The 18,414-nt window shown below is 35.0% G+C and overlaps 1 protein-coding gene and 1 long non-coding RNA gene across 2 annotated transcripts in view; one reads left to right on the top strand and one right to left on the bottom strand.

Moving 5' to 3' along the window:
- Positions 1 to 4,038: 4,038 nt before the first annotated feature.
- Positions 4,039 to 17,809, top strand: LOC105989836. The gene is made up of 3 exons (XR_001175265.1): positions 4,039 to 5,165; positions 6,857 to 6,907; positions 17,671 to 17,809. It is a non-coding gene; the product is annotated as an uncharacterized LOC105989836 (long non-coding RNA).
- Mctp1 (multiple C2 domains, transmembrane 1) overlaps positions 8,625 to 18,414 on the bottom strand; it is a 541,169-nt gene continuing 531,379 nt past the window's right edge. Inside the window, exons 20-23 of the mRNA XM_013022079.1 lie at positions 17,861 to 17,970; positions 13,286 to 13,395; positions 11,650 to 11,747; positions 8,625 to 10,483 (exon numbers count right to left, since the gene is read on the bottom strand). Coding sequence (XP_012877533.1) covers positions 10,412 to 10,483; positions 11,650 to 11,747; positions 13,286 to 13,395; positions 17,861 to 17,970 — 390 coding nt within the window. The 3' untranslated portion in view covers positions 8,625 to 10,411. The remainder of the gene's footprint in view (positions 10,484 to 11,649; positions 11,748 to 13,285; positions 13,396 to 17,860; positions 17,971 to 18,414) is intronic.

Raw genomic sequence — 18,414 nt, forward strand, 5'->3', positions numbered from 1 at the left:
AAACATAATATTAAGTATATTTTTTAAATAAAGAACATTTTAAAATATGGACACATGTACACTTTATATATAATCTATGATAGAAGTACAGTGAACTTTTTGGTGTTATTTTTAACTTGTTTTTCTATAAGTAGCTGTACAAAAGAAGTTCCCATTCAACAGAGTAGTATATGAATACAATGAATCTTGATTAATGTAACCCCTTCATTCTTCCCCATCTCTTCCAACCTGACCCCTTCCCTCAGATTTTTTTTAATGTTTTTTTATTGAGAAAATACCATACAGAGGGGTTACAATTACATGAGCGAGGTAATAAGTACATTTCTTATCAAGCATTGTTGTCTCTTCCTTTGTTTTTCCCCTGCCCATCCCTGCCCTCCCATCTCCATGACTACACTCCCCACACCCCCTGTGCCAAAGTTGTAAAATTTGTTTTTCATTATAGCATTTTGTACATCTCATTGTTGGAGTGGGTCCACCTGTATCCCAATTTGGTTTTTTCCCTTCCCCTTCCCAAATTATACCAATATCATATACAGTGATGTTGGGGGAGGGACATACAAAGCAACAAAATCACCTTATAAATATGTTAGAAGCAATAGCAAGAAAGAAAAAACTTGTAGAATATGCATTGAATTTTATAAATGCATTCCTGCCCCCCTTCATTTGTCTAACACCTTTCCATTGATCTCCTGCACACATACTTTTTTTTTATTGTAAGGATGATATCAGAGGGTTACATTTACTTAAGGTAATGAGTACATACCTTGTTTAACTGTCTTACTCCCTCATTTTCTCTCATCCTTCCTCCCCCCTAACTCCCCTCTCCCCCAACGTTGTAAAGTTCACTTCCAACATAGTGTCTTGTGAGTATCCCCATTGCATTGGTTCACCCTTTGTCCTTTGTCTCATCATTTTTATTCCCCTTTCTTTCCCCAAATTAGACAATTCTATATACAAGACACAGGCTACCAAAATCAAAAATAGTGACAAAAGGGGATAAGCCAAAGGGGGAGGGGGAAGAAATAACTTCACATAGTACACTAAAAAAGCAAAAACAGAAACAATAAAAAGCCTCTTGTTTCCATATCTTGGAGTTAATTCTGATTAGCATTTTATATGGTCATAGAGTCAATGAACATAGTTGGTGCTGGTCGTTTTAGGGTGACCTTGTTTGTGATCCTTTGAGTAAATGCCCAGGAGTGAGATTGCTGAATCAAAGGGGAGCTCTGTGTTGAGTCTTTTGAGGAACCTCTCTATTGCTTTCCAGAGTGGTTGAACCAGTTAACATTCCCACCAACAATGTAGGAATGTAGTAGCATTCTCTTTTGGCCACATCCCCAATGACATCTGTTATTTGTTTTCCTGATAATGGCCATTCTAACTGATGTGAGGTGGAATCTCAATATAATTTTGACTTGCATTTCTTTGATTTACGAGAGATGTTGAGCATTTCTTCATGTGTCTATTGGCTATTCATATTTCTTCTTCAGGTAAGTCTCTTTAATTCCTTAGCCCATTCATTAATGGGGTGGTTGTTTTCTTGAGGATTGTGTTTGGGGGGAGGAGTTAATTTTTTGAGCTCTAGGCATATTTTTTATATGAAGCCCTTGTCTGTTGTATTGCTAATGAAGATCTCACAATCTGTGGGCTATTTATCTTGCTAGCTATGACCTTTGACATGCAGAAGGTCTGCAGTTTAATGCAATCCTATTTATCCAGCCTTTCTTTGATTTGTTGCATTTCTGGATCTTCATTTAGGAAGTTTCAACTTGTGTCAAGGAGCCCTAGTGTATCCCCTATCTCTTCCTGTAATATTTTCAGGGTATCTGTGCTTACCTTAAGGTCTTTGATCCATTTGGAGTTGATTCTGTGCATGCACACTTTTGAGTATCTGATTGTATTTTATGTATTTTGTTGGACTATTAGTCTTCCAAAGGAATTACATTGAGTTCTCCCTTAAATCTATCATTTCAGTTAATACGTTATGTATACTTGGATATTTATGTAGGTTTTAAAGCTAGTGCTGAATTAAAATCAAATATTTAAGTCATCAGAATGACCAGTGATTTATTACAAAAACTAATCCTAATAAAATAGTTGTGTGTGTGTGTGTGTGTGTGTGTGTGTGTGTGTGTATATATATATATATATATATATATAAAACACATAGACCTTAATAAATGCATAGAACTCAAATAACTGTCTTCAAATAGAATTGAAAATTTTCTCAAGATTTTTGTGTTTGTTTCCTAATCCTTTTTGGTATGTTAAACCCAGCTTTAGCACAGTTAATCATCATCCTTCCCAAATATCAAGTGAGCATAACTGCATTATTCATGTCAATAGAGAATGACTCCCTATTTTGGAATACATGAACTTATTCTCTCAAATAGTAGAGGTTAAACTGTTTAGCACATCCAGAGGACAAGTTGCTCTGAACTGAAAAATCTGAAATCCAGCTTGGAATTCACACCTATCCTACTGTCATTTGTCTTGTGAATAGACTGATTAAAATTAGCATTGCTTCTCCATTCCTCTGTCCTTAAATGTAACAGTCTAGTTGAAGATAAAAGATTTTAGTTTGTTGTCAATGGTTCTGATTTTCAAGATCAGGTCCACAGTGGTTTATGATAGAACCCTTGATAATTTTTTTCTAATTGCCAGAATGGTTTGATTTGCAATAGGCTTGTTTTTATTTTAGGGAAGGTACACCTTAGGTATGTAGCTTTGCGTTAAAGATCCATTTTTTGCTTTGTATTGTCTCTATTACAACAGAATTACTGAGCAAGTTATAATGTGTTTTAAAGGACTTTCTGTGTAAACATAATAACAAAATTGTAAAGAAGAAAACTGGGCAAACGGATAAGGAAACTGGATATTGCTAGGCTCAAGGAGGTGAACATGATGGTGCAGTTCTATAATTCTAGCTAGTCCAGGGAATAAGGTTGAGATTCAAGAGTAGCCCAAGCAAAAGTTCTCAAGACTTGGGTTTTGATGGTGTGTGCCTGTCATCCCAGCAACTTGAGAAGTAGAAATAAAAAGATCCAGCCTGGCTCAGACAAAAATTAAGACCTGACTGGAAACATGAAAAAAGGACAGAGGACATGAAGATCCTAATTTAAACCCAATGCTGTCAATAATAAAGAAATTATGGTAAAGAAGGGGGCTACAATCTTGATAAGAAATGTACTAATTATCTTGTCCATGTAATTGTAACCCCTCTGTATGGTATTTTCACGACAAAATTAAAATTTAAAAAAGAAATTATGGTAGAAAAATTTCCAAATGCTATTTAATATATTAATAGCAGTGAACGCATACAGCCCAGTATGGTATCAAGAATGAACTATTTTTTTTAATTTGAATAATTTTAGTAAAGGAAGAGTCTAGCTACTATTAGGCAAGATTCATTTTTTTAATTAAATGAATGAAAATATACAGTTTCAGTGGTATCATAGAAACAGGCTGTTTTGTAAAAAAGAAAAATACTTAGTACCCTAAATTAGGTAGGTCTATTTGTCTTATTTCTTTCCCACCATTTTAGTTCTTTTAAACTTTAAAAAAATACTTTTATTTACTATTCAAACATGTTTTTGAAAGAGGTGGACTTTTAAACAGGTTGAAAACCATTAACAATTCCCTAAATAATCACTAAAAACACCCATTATCTAAGTGCAATTAAAATTGTTCTAAATTAGTAAACACGCTAGTAGTAGATTTCATATAACTTTTCTATATAACTTTTGCTTTGGATGTTTCTTTTCGCCTGTTTTTTGGTTAAATGTCTCATTGTACAGCTGACCTTGAACTTTAAACTGTAGCTCCAGATGGCATAAAACTCACTTTTCTCATGCCTCTGCCTCTTAAGTGCTGGGATTCTCACAGCTAGGTACAAGGGTTTTTTTTGTTAGTGATTTGTATTTACTTAGAATAGTAATGAATTTATTTTTACAGTAATGTTCCTTATCTCAGAGTCTTGAAATATTTTCAAAGTTGTTTTATTTAAACTTTTATCTGCTGAATTTTTAAAAGACAAAGCTTTAAAATACTCAATTTTTCTTCAATGTGGAATGTAATTAAAATACAATTAATAGGTAATATGCATTTCAAATTCACTTGTACTATCTACTGCTTAGAAAGTAAATATGACTAATCATAATCACTTCATAATAAGCTTTCTCTAGATTTCATTTTCAGCTACATTGGAACTCTTCTCATGTTTGGATGACAATTTGCAAGTCAGTACTCTTTAGTAATATTCTTAGTTTGCTAAAGATTAAGCTTTTCATGTGAAATCATGGTATCACTTATTTTTACTTTTCTGATTTTAGAAATACTGAAGGAAGCTTAAGAGAAGTGGAACTGTGGTTCAGCTTAAGAATTATGTATATTGTCTAAAAAGTCTTTTCATATTTAACTCAAACAGAGAGAGAAATGGTGTGATTAAATAACTATATTTTTCAAAGTTTGTGCCTAACAGCCTTTGAAGGGAGTTCACTACTGTGATATTAGGAATTTTTTTTTCTTCATCATTGATCTTGGGGGGAAAATTTTACTGTATGACTTACTATTTACAACATAAATGCTGATAGAAACAGCTGTCTAGTGAGAGAATTGAGATTTTCTTAGCATTGCTCTCTAGGACATGCTGTTCTGCAACTCTCATGTGAATACCAGAAAAGTGGCTTCCTGTGTTAGGTACTGTTTTAATGTAGTGTAGCTCAAAGCGGTATGTACGTACACTGGATACCACATTGTAAGTACACTACACTAACAAATATCAGTCTGTTTAGGTGGAATGATTTCTCAGCTGTTAGGGTTGTCACAGAGCCCAAGTACATGTGTAATTTTGAGCTAGCATCATAGTGCGTAGGAACCAGTGGTTGGTATATGCCGGTCATCCCATAAGAGTAGATGTGTTTGGATCTTCGTTAAATTACTAAGTACAAAATGTTTCGTGGTCCACACCCCAAAAATGTTTACTTTTTCCCTTATACGCTCTAGAAGGAAATTTTAAACAATCACACATTTCAAATAAAATGGACATCTCATTATTCTATTTTAAAACTTCAACTGATGCATAATATTTGACTTTTCTGCATAGGTTCTTACAAGGTCTTTCTGTGAAGAGAAACTTATGTTTGCAATTATACCAGGACAAGGTAAGAGATAGGTACACCACTGTGTAAGTTTGGTCAGAAATTAGTGTTAGCTATGTCTCCTGTTATATAACAGAATTTATAAAATAAACATATCCTCCCCATATAATAGGAACTAGAAACTTCTACACAGATTTTGACTTACATTTTTTCTTAATACAGTAGTGATTACAATTATAAGAAATATAATTATGTGGTTCCAGTTTGGTAATAGCTTTAAAAAGGATTTCTGAAATTGGGACCGATACTGGCATTTCCTTCCATTTGCTTCTCTTCTGTGGTCCAGCTGTCTGTTTAATAATGCGTGACTGTTGTCTCAGGTGTCTCCAGTAATGCAAAAGACATTAAGAATGGCTGGAGCCAAGTGTGCTCCTTTCTATATGAATTTAGCTTTTCCTCCAAACATGTCATCATTTGAGTCCTGGCAAAATAAAAATACAACTTGATTCAAACAATTTTGAAGCTTGTCTTTGACCAGATTGTGCTTATATTATCTTTCCTCACTAGTAGTGGGAGCTTTCATCCTTTCAGGATCTCCCCAAATTCAGTCCTCCTGGGAAATTGAGATTTTCTTGTTGCTCATAAACTCAAGTTTACCACTCCTTTTCTTGAAGAAACATTGAGAAGTCTACAAGGGTACTAAGTGCCTACTGAAACTATAGCATAGCTACTCACCTAAAATACCTGTAAAGCTCTCTGCCTAAGACACTTTTTTTTTTTGGTGGTGGTGGTGGGGCCTGAACTCTGGGCCTAGGCACTGTCCCTCAGCTCTTCAGCTCAAGGCTAGCGCTCTACCACTTGAGCCACAGCGCCACTTCCAGCTTTTTCTGCTTATATGGTGCTGAGGAATCAAACCCAGGACCTCATGCATGCAAGGCAAGCACTCTACCACTGAGCCACCTTCCTAACCCTGCCTAAGGCACTTTAAAATTGTTCATTGACTAGTGCAGAACAGCAGTGCCATTTGTTACTTTTTAAGGAAAAGGAGTCATAATTTCTCGGTGACATTTGAAGACAAAACTAACCTGTAAACCTTAAAACTAAGCTGGGTGCCAGTGGCTCATACCTGTAATCCTAACTACTCATGAGGCTGAGATCTGAGGATTGAGATTCAAAGCCAGATAGGTTGGGAAAGTCTGTGAGACTCTTATCTCCAATAAACTACTCCGAAAAGGCCAAGAGTGGCATTGTGGCTCAAATGGTAGAGTGTAGCCTTGAGCAAAAAGGAACTCAGGGACAGTGCCAGAGTTCAAGCTCTAGGACTGGCAAAACAAAAAAACTTAAAACTGTGTCTTTAAAACTAATATTTTTTGCATGCATTTGTTGTTCACTTTGGAGGGTTTTGTTGGCTTAGAATGTAAAAGAAGGATGTGACCAATTACATATTTAGTTTGATTTTTTGTAACATTTTCTTTTTGGTTCTTAACCCAGATCCCCTTAGGACAGTACAAATACAAAAATTGCATTGCTCATTTCTACATTATATAAATAATTTGGATATTTATTTATTTGTGTAGTGTCTTCCATAATAAGATATTTTTCTTCAAATTTTTGAACCTCAGAAATTCAGCTGGACTAAATCTTGATCTGTGATTGCCACTGTATAAATTACCACCACTATGTGAATGTAGAAACTATGATATAAGAGTAATAGTTTTACCAGAAGAAATTGACAATTTTTTTTCTTTTTTGAGGTCTACTTATTATCCTGGGGAAAAACTAAAAAAGAAAGAAATGACAGTATTGTAAGTATTCGTTACATTATTTTTATGTGATTTTAATTCATACTCAACCAAGCTGTTACAAATGTCTGGCTACATGCTCTAATCAAACCAGTTAATAAATCAAATCAGTTATCTGTATATTTACACACAGTATTAGACATTTAAAGCCCCAATTAAATTCATACTAATTTAACAACACCTCCAGCCTTTCCACGAATTGTAATGGTGTTTCTTTCCATGTATTTCTATAGCATCAAGTACCTCACATTTTGTGTTTATTGCTAAGTACAAAATTTATAGCGTAAAAAACATTAAGCATCATCTGATAAGTTTACAAACTATATAGCTTGGTTAAGATTTGCTAATACAAAAGTGGGCTCTTGTCAACTTTAGAGATTTTTAGATGTTGAAATTCAAGTATTAAAAACAAAACCAAGGGGATGGGAAGGTGGCTTAGTGGTAGAGCACTTGCCTTGCATGCATGAGGCCCTGGGTTTGATTCCTCAGCACCACATAAGCAAAAAGAAAAAAGCCGGAGTGGCGCTGTGGTTCAAATGGTAGAGCGCTAGCCTTGAGCTGAAGAGCTGAGGGACAGTGCCCAGGCCCAGAGTTCAGACCCCAAAACCAGACCCAAAAATAAAAAATAAAATAAAAACAAAACCAAAAACTCCTGTCCCTGGATAAAAAGTATACTAATGAGTTTTTCTTCATTTTAAATGCAGAAAAAAAAATCCTATAAAAGTTGTTATCAGAAACATAATTAAGTTCTTGAACTCCAGGTTTGGTTTTAATATTTAATGGCTGTTAAAATGTTTTGGCCATTGCTTTTGACAATTAATATAATAGGTCCTCAATAAATAATACCACAAAGCAAAGTCATTAAAAAAAACTTCTTACTCATATTGTCTTAGAATGGTGTTTCAAAAATAACTTTGAATTCCCAGAACTCAACGTGGTACTTTGGGGTTTTTTTTTCGGTTCTACCCTATATTCAAATTGTTTTTTTGTAGGTGAGGAAAAAGTTAAAATATGAATAGGTATGGATGGCTTATGTATTAACACAATAGTTATAAAAATTTGGAATATATATAGGTGATGACTTTGAATTTAGTGACTAAAAGTTCCTGAGGATAATGATTTAGCATCTTATCTCAAGATCAGTTTCTCAAAACCCAAAACAAATTAAGCATTTCTTAAAACAAAAATGTACTTATATGAGAAAATTAGAATTTTACCAGATGTAGTCTCGTCTCAGGCTGTGAATGCAGTAGTTTATAAAAGCAGTGATTTTTGCCTGATATGCATGCTTCAAGCTATTCTTCTATCGCAACTTCAATGGATACCTCACCACTCCAGTTTTATACAATAGGCAGGCTTTCAGGAAAAGCCTTGTCTTTTTCAAACCAAGTACATATTTCTCTGTGTTCTTTATAAAAATATGCAGTTATTAGATAGCAAAGAAAAAAGTAAATACCTTAAAAATTAAGAAAAGTGAGTGAGAAAGGTAAGCTGGGAGGGGTGGGTAAGAAGGAATGTTGAAGGGGTGGTCACATTGATCAAGACACACTGTATTCATAAACTGCTTTGTTGAATAACAACTCCTTTGTACAACTATTTAGAGATGAAAATATTTTTTAAATAAGCTCTCTATTTTACCTTTATATCTTAAAAAAATTTTAATGCATACAGTTCCCCATCTTAACCTCCCCCAGGTGAAAAAAAAAACAGTACTGATTATAAATTTTCTTTTGTATTTAATGCAGTGAATGTGTACTCAACATTACCATTGAACTAAACATCTGAAATCCAATACAAGGAAACAAATTAGTTGACTGTTAATGGTTACTATTCACATCTGAGGTTGTAGAATATCAGCCTTATAATATCTGAGTAGACATTGTCAACACAAATCTCACACAAGGTATAATCAAAGGTTAATCCAAAACACATTATCTCAATAAACTTTAGTAACAGCTCGTGAAATAGTAGTATGTTTTTGCAACAAACAGTGATAATATGCAGATGTAAGCATGACATTTTTAAACATGATGCACTAAATAATTGTTTTTGACCTCAATATGCTCTATCTGTAGAAAGGGAATTTAATTGATATTCTTTCCAGCATAGTATAAATAGATCAAAATAGTTCTATTTTAAGAAATACTATTTAACAACATATCTCTAAAATAAAAATACTTTAAAAATCAGCTTTGATGAGATTTAAAGAATCTTCTTAGATTGAAACATATTTCTTGCTTTCTTCTTTTCTGTTTTCCATCATTACCCTGACCTCTTTATTAATAAAGTAGTGCAAAACATTATCTGCAGCAATCTCAACTGAGATTAATCCCCGAGCAAGTCAGTGAAGTAAGACATTGTCACACACCAAATTATTTCTTCCTCCAGAGGTTATGTTCCTTAATACATCAGGGAGTTAGTTAAGTATAAAAGCTATGATAAGTCTTGGGATTGCAGTGTTTTAAGTATAGATTCTGTGGTAAGTACTGAAATGTTTTTAACATAACCCCACATAAGCAGTTTATCTTACAAAACAATATTTCATGCATTCATATTATCAAGAATGATGGCCTTTTTTCTTAAATGAATGTAATGAAATGTTGTCATAGCACACTGCATTCTCTTTTTACACAAAAAAAACACAAAAATCAAAGTATGCATTAAAGCATTTTAGTAACCTAATAAGACAGCAGATACTTTTTTTTCATTGAACATTTGAGATTGAACATTTAGATGCACAAAAGTATAATTTACCAAAAGCAGTATGGGTTTCATTTGCTACTATGTATAACAACTGAATTGGTTGGTGACTAACTCGGTATAAATTAAAGTAGTGGTAAATATAAAACTTTAGATAGGCAATCACTTATAAACCTGGCAGTATTTACGTTACATAGTTCTGGAGAGATTTTAAGGTTTTAGATGGAATGATAGAAGGCTCATTAAGTTTATTAAGTTTGCTTTACAGGATCTAAGATTGTCTTGAGGGTAAATATACCTGAATTTATTAGCTTAAAACCAACCCAATCATATGTTAGTAATTTGCACAGGAGTGAAAGTCAGGATCTAAGTTAATTCGAATTGTATCCATGATTACAGCTTTGGGATTTCCCCTTTTTGAATATAAAACATAGAAAATGGTAATGGATTTTCAGATAAAAAATAGTGACATTTTAAAAAAAATTCTAAAATCAAACTATTTTATGTAGATTTAATCAGAACACAATAATGTGTATCTTCCAGTGTTATCACCCTTACAGTTTTCTCTGACATATTAATTATCCATAGCTAACAAGGCTTTCAAAGACTACTAGCAATACCTTTATCAATTCTGTACAATGGAAGTATATTTTCAAAAACATACGCCTTTTGTACACTATTTATAAATTTTCAATCATGATAAAAAGGCAAAATAAATACGAAGCAGAAAGGAAATTCTGCCGAGGCTGAAAGCTTTTTCTTTTATCTTCCCAAACAGATGCTGGTCTCCTCAGTTCTGGGAGCTGGCTAGCCAAGATTGTTTTTCTTCCTTTTATATGGGCTATGAGAAGGATCTGGTTTCAGCTCTTGGTATTGCACCTGTTTAAACAGAGTTCAGAGAAAGACTGGTCAGGTGGCCACTTTCTGAGGAAGTTGACAAGCAAAGGAATGAGAGACTGCTTGAAGGGGAAGTACTCTCTCGAGGCTGAATGGGATCTCCAGCTAGATACAGAAAACAGTACAGTGTTAGAGCTAGAATCAGAAGGAAAAACCTGCCAGCGATTTAATGAATCCTTATGTGAACTTAGTGTTAGAGTCTTCAATAACCATAACATTACATTAAAAGAAAAATCATCTCAATCTAATTTTGAAAGATTAGACAATGAGTCTACACTTTGTTGAATAATCATATCTTTTCAGCCCACTGTTTAGTTGCAGTAATACCACTTTTCGTTTGATATACATAACTTCCTGGCTTTTTTTATAAAATATTTTTTACTCAGTTGATGGTAGTAGGCTCTAACTCCTCTAGGATATGCCTTAGTATTCAAAAGGTAGTCAACTTCTTCCTCATCTATCTGATTTTGAAATTATGGGTCAGCATGCATCTTTTGTTTGTGTGATATGGACAAATAGTTTGTGGAAAAATGGTTTCTTTTATAAAAACCCAAACCTACCAGATGTCACTTACCGTCTAATAATATTCCTATTCTCAGTGGGAGCTAGTGGCTCATGCCTGTAATCCTAGCTACTTAGGAGGCTGAGATCTGAGGATCACAGTTCAAAGCCAGCCTTATCTCCAGTTAATCACCAGAAATGACTCAAAGTGGTAGAGCACTAGCCTTGAGCAAAAAAGCTCAAAGATGTGCCCAGGCACATATATATACATATATAATATATATATATATATATATTATATATGTATATTATATATTCCTTATTCTCCCCTCAGATTATGATGATGTCCTTTTCAGTTGACCTTAGCTTGGAGGAGGATTCTCCCCAAGATTATTGGTAGGTTTTTTTGGAACCTAAATATATTTAGTCAGTTTCCCAGAGGAACAGATAAACAGAATGCTAGTAGATTTTTCATATAATCTACTCTTATTCTTGGTTATTTGAAAGTTTTTTTTTCTGATTGGTAAAATCTGCTGTAGGATTTATTAACTTACCTGATTAAAGCCTTTCACATTAAAAGGATTTAAAAGTTAAAATCCAGTGCCACACTACATTAAATAGCAGTAATAATAATGAAACCTACATACCACTTGTACATCTGAAGGAACTCTGGAAAGGAAGTCAAGTAGTTCATTGTTATCAATTGCATATGGGCTCCGAAGCTTTTTTGTAAATTTATTGATGCCTAAAAAAAAAGTGATAGGTCAAATATTACTGAGATCCATAGTTCGTGACTGCTCTGAAGATCTAGCTTGTATATAGACTTATTGAGAAACCAAGGCTTCTTCCTCCATCTAGCTCTCCACCCTTTCTCCTACCATTTTCCTCATTCTCTCCCCTTCCTTCCAGTGGCTGCTTTTTCTCTCTGCATTTTAGTAGCTCCTTCCCATCAGGCAAGGCTATTTGGATGGAAGAACTGAGCAATATTGTGCTTTTTCTCTCTTTGTTAGAGTTTAGAAAACACATTTTCTTTCTTGTTTTATCTGTGATGAAGTTTGGATTCAGATTGTTTAGTCAAGACCATCTAATTTTGGGGGTGGGGTGGGTAAGACTTATATATAAATGCTTATTATAATACAAACATCTAGAAAATGCATAACCTTGATTGTTTTCAAACCTGTAATGAAAGACGGATTGCTTCAGCTCTTAGAAAAGATAACACTGGTTGAAAAAACTGAGGCATAAGCCAGAACATCTTGGCCCTTGATGTAGTTCATCAAAACTTAGGTCTTCGATTTCTGGACAGTATTTCAGCAGTCACCTACCACTGAAGTAATACTGTTTAATTCTTGTTTAATTCTTATTTCTTCTGATGAAACACATACTTTTAAGACAACTACCAAGTGAGGCCACTGCAGATTACATGGCCAGATGTCTCCAGTGAGCTGCAGTTTCTAAAAATCTGGAGAGGGAAAGTCTCACTTATCACAAGAGATACAGCAAGTCTAACCGTAAGTATTTAGGTGATACTAACAAAACAGTGTTGCTTTAAATATCAGAGAAAGGAATGAAAGTAAGTGAAAGTCTACAGTTTCAGAGAAATGGAAATAAACCCATTTGAGAAGGATGCTGGAACCCACTTCCTCCTAAACGGAGCCTGTGTGCATAAGAATTGTTGGCATACAGCAAAATTGCATTAAAAATTACCTTTAAAGGTAGGTTTTTGTAGAAGCGTTCTTATTTAGCAGGTTTGCATGTACGTGTGTTTATTTTGGGTTTGTTTGGGGTTTTTTTTGTTAGTTTGTTGGTCCCTGAGCTCCTAAGTATCAACAGTCCTTTTCCTGAATCGTAAAGGTGACCTCTTAAGGAGTTCTATAAGTACCATGTTTACATAGACTTCCACAAGATAAAGTACCACAGCATAAACAATATTGTCTTAAACACACTATATGGATCAAAATGCCTCTGTTTGTGTATAAGTGGTGAAAATAAATCAGAGTGGTATCTAGACAAAAGTCACACTTTTATATATGAAGAATCTGCACAACTGCATGTTTGTAGTATGATGGAGCCTAGGGTGATGGATAAGAAAAATGCATCTTGAAAGTAGATCTAAATCTTTATACTGTTGTGATTTTTAACTGACTTGTCTCTTTTCATCATGGAATAGCTACATGACCATAAATATAAGAAAGTACTGGCAGTATAACTCATACCTTAAAAATAGTTTATTCTTAGCAGCTACAACAGTTTTTAGAAAAGAAAAAGAAAGGTCTTACTTACCCCAGACAAGGACAATGTATCTCAGTGGAATAAAGTACAGGATGACTGTGAACATACAGAGGGCTACAATGGCCAGCCAACTTAAGAATGGGACAGTCCAGTTGAAAGTACTGAATGAAAAATTAACACATCAGGGATCTGAGCACTTCACACCTTTTTTCAAACAAAAATTAAAATAACTGATTCTGACTGACTTGGGACCTAGTTAATTTGCATTTCTCTATGGAGTAAAAGCCAATTATAGTATACTGTCAGAGGACACAGGTTACTCGTAAGCTCTTCTACTCCCAAGTATAGCATCTGATGGCGTTACACTACTTTGATGCCTTCCAAATGGTTAACATTGTTTTTCTACTGCTAAAATGAGTACCTAGCATTAAAATTGTGTACAATGGAATGCTTCAAGGCCTACCATTCTCGGTATCCCCTACACATTCTCAGTATCCCCCTACACTGGGAATGCTTCCAGTAATTATCGAGCATGCATTTCTTACAGGTTTGTGTAAACCCTCTGAATTTTAGATGTCATTTAAGGACTCACTTCCTACTTAGCTATGTTTCACATGAAACTGGAAATCAGAAAAAGAGGACAAAGGGGCTGGGAAGGTGGCTCAGTGGTAGAGCGCTTGCCTTGCATACATGAGGCCCTGGGCCCAGAAGTGGTGCTGTGGCTCAAGCAGTAGAGCGCTAGCCTTGAGCTGAAGAGCTGAGGGACAGTGCCCAGGCCCAGAGTTCAGGTCCCACGACCAGACCCCCCCCCCAAAAAAAAAAGAGAGAAAGAGGACAAAGGAGTTAGTTTAGTACAACTAAACTTGCTAACATTGCCTTTTTCCCAGAAATATATGGATAATTAAAAATGAAGTCAGCATTGCTTACTCTTTTCCATGTATATGTCTGGCATAGAAAGGCTATAGTATGTAGTGATTTTTGTGAGAAACTGTAAAGGGAGTTCAAGCCAGAAAAGTGTGACTAATAGTAGGCAGTATTGCTGTACTGCTGGTAATTGAAATTGTGAAGGGCTGGACAAGAGAAGGCTATGATACAGTATTGGCAGTAACTTTGTAACAAGCACAGAACCAAGGTCAAGGACCAGAAGCAGTCGAGTTACAATAAGATGATTAAGGAAATGGAAATGCAAAATAATTTAATGGAACAAAAAGTAAAATGGAAGCAACAAAAATGAGGTAGAGAATCAGGAATATGGAAAATGGAAAGACAACTCATGTAAGCCTTTTTTTGTAAAAGTTCTGTGGTTAATCTGATAATTTTTAAGAGTGAGTAACAAAATCACATATGAATAGAAATGACTGTGGAGGGGCTGGGAAGGTGGCTCAGTGATAGAGCCCTTGCCTTGTCCTGGGTTCGATTCCTCAGCACCACATAAGCAAAAAGAAAAAAGCCAGAAGTGGCGCTGTGGCTCAAGTGGTAGAGCGCTAGCCTTGAGCTGAAGAGCTGAGGGACAGCGCCCAGGCCCAGAGTTCAGGCCCCACAACCGGACCCTCCCCCCAAAAAAAGAATGACTGTGGAGCCTGCAATGGGTGAATACATAAATCATGGCATTCTTTGAAATCTTAATGCTAACTACCAGAAAGAAACTAACATTATGTTCATTGACTTAGCATGACAATTTAACAAAAAGACCCAAAAAGCTTGCAGGTTTTGAGCACAGTTTCAAAGACTAGATTCCATTTATATGATTTTAGTTGCATCAACCCCTACTCCTCAGTTTCTCCCTGTATAACGTAAGAAGAGCTTTCCATCTAGAGTTGCATACTTAAAGGTTATATTATAGCCAGGCTTGTAATTCTAGTTACAGAAGAAGGCAGAGGTAGGAGAACACGAATTTTGAGGCCAGCCCTGGCAAAATTTGAGGTCATCCTTGGCTAAGTTCCAGAGACCTTATCTTAGAACAAAAGAAAGGCTGAAGACATTGCTCAAGTGATGAGCACTTGAAAGCACTTGATTCAGTCCCAAGTCTACAGGAAAAAAGGGCAACAACAGTGTTACTGTTAGAAATAATCAACTCTAGTAGGATTCTAAAGTATGACATTTCTTTCAAGGCATTAAGAAGGGCTCCAAAGACACTTCAGAAAAATAGGAAATTGTACATGATGCAGATAAATGTTCATGTTTAATTTTGCTTTCCTATTTGTCACTTGGAGTAGGATGTTCTGATTAAGTTTGATTTAAAAAAAAACTGCTAGCCAGGCACTAGTGGCTCATACCTGTAATCCTAGCTACTCAGGAGGCTGAGATCTGAGGATCACTTTTCAAAGCCAACCCTGGGCAGAAAAGTCTGTGAGTCTCTTATCTCCAATAAACCACTAGAAAACCAGAATGGCACTGTGGCTCAAGCAGTAGAGCTCTTGCTTATTCTGGATTTTGTGGCTTGTTACCTGTTTTACTAGAAAAAAATTTTTTTTAGTAGAGATCCATAGTTGAGTCTCTGATTTGCATGTTTTCAGTAACCCTTAGAAGTCAGGCTTTTTTCTTTGCTTCCTTCCTTTCTTTGAGATGGTCTCATACTGAAGTTTAAGCTGGCCTCAAACTCTCAATCCTTCTGCCTCTGCCTCTCCCTCCTATGTGAAGGGATTACAGATATTTGTCACCATACCCAGCTAGAGGCTGGCTTCTCTGTATTTGATCTTTCTCTTATGGTCAACATCAGTACCTAGTAACTGTCAGCAGGTAAAGGATCATGACCTCTCTCCTTGATGGACACTGGTTCTTTCCTTGATTTTTGTGAAAATAGAAAGCTGAGAGTCCGCTTGCTTTCCTGTGGCTCAGTTTAGAGATATCCATCACACTACTCCATGTGTGAAGGCATTTCAATCAGAAAACCTTTATTTTGGGCAGAGCCACTGAAGGACTCCATATTGGAAGGACAAATGGTAAAGAAATCTCACCATGTAGCTAATGGTAGGTGGAAAAGGCTTGCCCTTTTTCTTTTCCACACTCTGCATTATGAAATCTAAATCTAGAAAACGCTCTTTTCCCAAGATAGTTCTGGAATGATTATTTAGTAACAAGATGTGGTATTTATAATAGAGACTTGATTTTTGTGCTTAAAGATTGCATCTGAATCTGCTTTCTTGATGTGTTTTTGAATTTCAGTTTTATTATTGTTATGCAGAAAAGATGGTGCCTACAGGACTCACTAGCTGTTATTACTATACTTGTATCTTAGCATGGCAAATTCTACAACATCAGGATTTCCCCAAGACTGTTCTAACCACAGGGATCCAGTCTTAATCCTTCTTCTGACCATCAGATTTTGTAGCCAGACATCTGTTCAGAACCCTCCAACCACACACAATTACAAATTTGTCTTTTCTCATTCAAGCATTCATTAGCACATATTGTAGTCCCAGAGAATTGTCCAAAAGTTAGGGCTTCATACCTAATACTTAATGATAAAGTATGTGGGGCAAGGGAACATTCTTAGGGATACAAATAACACAAAAGAAGAGAGAAAAGACATAGGAATGTATCTTTCTTTACAAGTCAGACTGAGTTGCTTAGAGGCACATTTGAGAATGAGAGGAAGGCTGTTTTCTCTAAAGTAATAATAGAAGAAAGTGGAAACTCAGCACACATGCATATGTGAAAACATATTAAATAAAAAAATTATCCAACATAAAATGCATTATCCCTTGCAATGTGAAAGGCACCAGATGAATGACTCATACCTTTAGTTTAAATAATTTACTCCTTTCAAATTCTGTGTATGTCTTACATTTAAATATGCAGGAAACTTTTGGTTTGGATGATAAACAATGCATAGATATATGAAACTAAAACAAAACGTGGTTTTTCCAGATATACAACACCATTTTTTGAATAGGTCATTAGGAATTGTTATATAGGCCACTTTTCACATATCTTTAACTCATAATCAATTATAAATCTACCTTTTTGTAAGTAAACAATGGTTTTCATTGATCAAGATGCATTGTATTCATGAACTGCTCTGTTAGAAACTAAAATAAAATGTATAAACAAAACTTAAAATACAGCACAATGTAAAATTAAGAAAGCCTTAATTTCAATATTTTTAAAAATTAAAGGGATTCTATTTTTATTTTAAAAATTTTGGTGATTTCTAAATGATGAAACATTGGCTTATTAATTTCAGCTGTTTAAAAAATTAAGGATTATTACAATTAGTACCAATTCTGTAATTTAGAAAATCCTGATCAAGATAACTAGAATAATAATAAAATGCAAGTATCTGATTACCTGAATCCTTGTTTTGTTTACTTTTTCCTTATATCATGATTTTGTATTTAAGAACAGTCTTTCACTGTGAAAAATGTGCTAAAATTTAGGACAGTGTTATTTCTTCAAAGCTAACTTCTTTCCAACCAATATGTTTTACATTTCAGGAAGGAAATTGACAGAACTCCCATAAAACCAAAGACTGGCAGAAACAAAGTAAATAATGATGAAACTGAGCTACAGATCACCCAGAAGAAGTATCTCCTTCCAAAAAAAACTGTGGCATTTCACTCTCTGAGAAACAAATGGAAATCCTGTCCCATAAAAGGCCAAGGCTTACATGTCAGCATCACTTACTTTTTTATCCTTTCGCCAAAGGAAGCCACTTCATCTAGGATGTTCTGGACACTAACACATACCTCTTGGATGGCATAGATTTTATTTATAAATCCCTTTTTTTCACTGTCCTAAAATTAAATAAGAAATTCTGTATGAGTAAAAGGTATTCTTTATAAAGTGCTTGGATTCTTTGGGTTTTTTATCTGTGGATATATAAATAGATGATTGGAGCTTATAAAAATTTCAAAAGAAAGGTCATGAAAAAGGATAATCAGCATTATGGACCCACACAATATTGAACTTGAATTCTGTTTGGTGAGCAGAAGCATCATGGGAGTTAGAGGGCCAGGTGTGAGAGGGAAGGTCTGAGAAGCTGGTATTTGCACTGAGCCAGGACCCACCATGACTACTCAGCAATCCTAAATTTTTTAGCCCATGACCCAGAGACGTAAATTTGGTTTGTGGCTCCAGATATTTCAACAGCAGAAAATGCTGGTTGCTGTTAAGAGTACCTGTGAGCAATTTAAACAAAACAATTACAAGGACATCTAAAATCAACTGAGACACTTTGA

The sequence above is a fragment of the Dipodomys ordii genome, unplaced genomic scaffold, assembly GCF_000151885.1.
Source record: "Dipodomys ordii isolate 6190 unplaced genomic scaffold, Dord_2.0 Scaffold59, whole genome shotgun sequence".
In the NCBI taxonomy this organism is placed as follows: Eukaryota; Metazoa; Chordata; class Mammalia; order Rodentia; family Heteromyidae; genus Dipodomys; species Dipodomys ordii.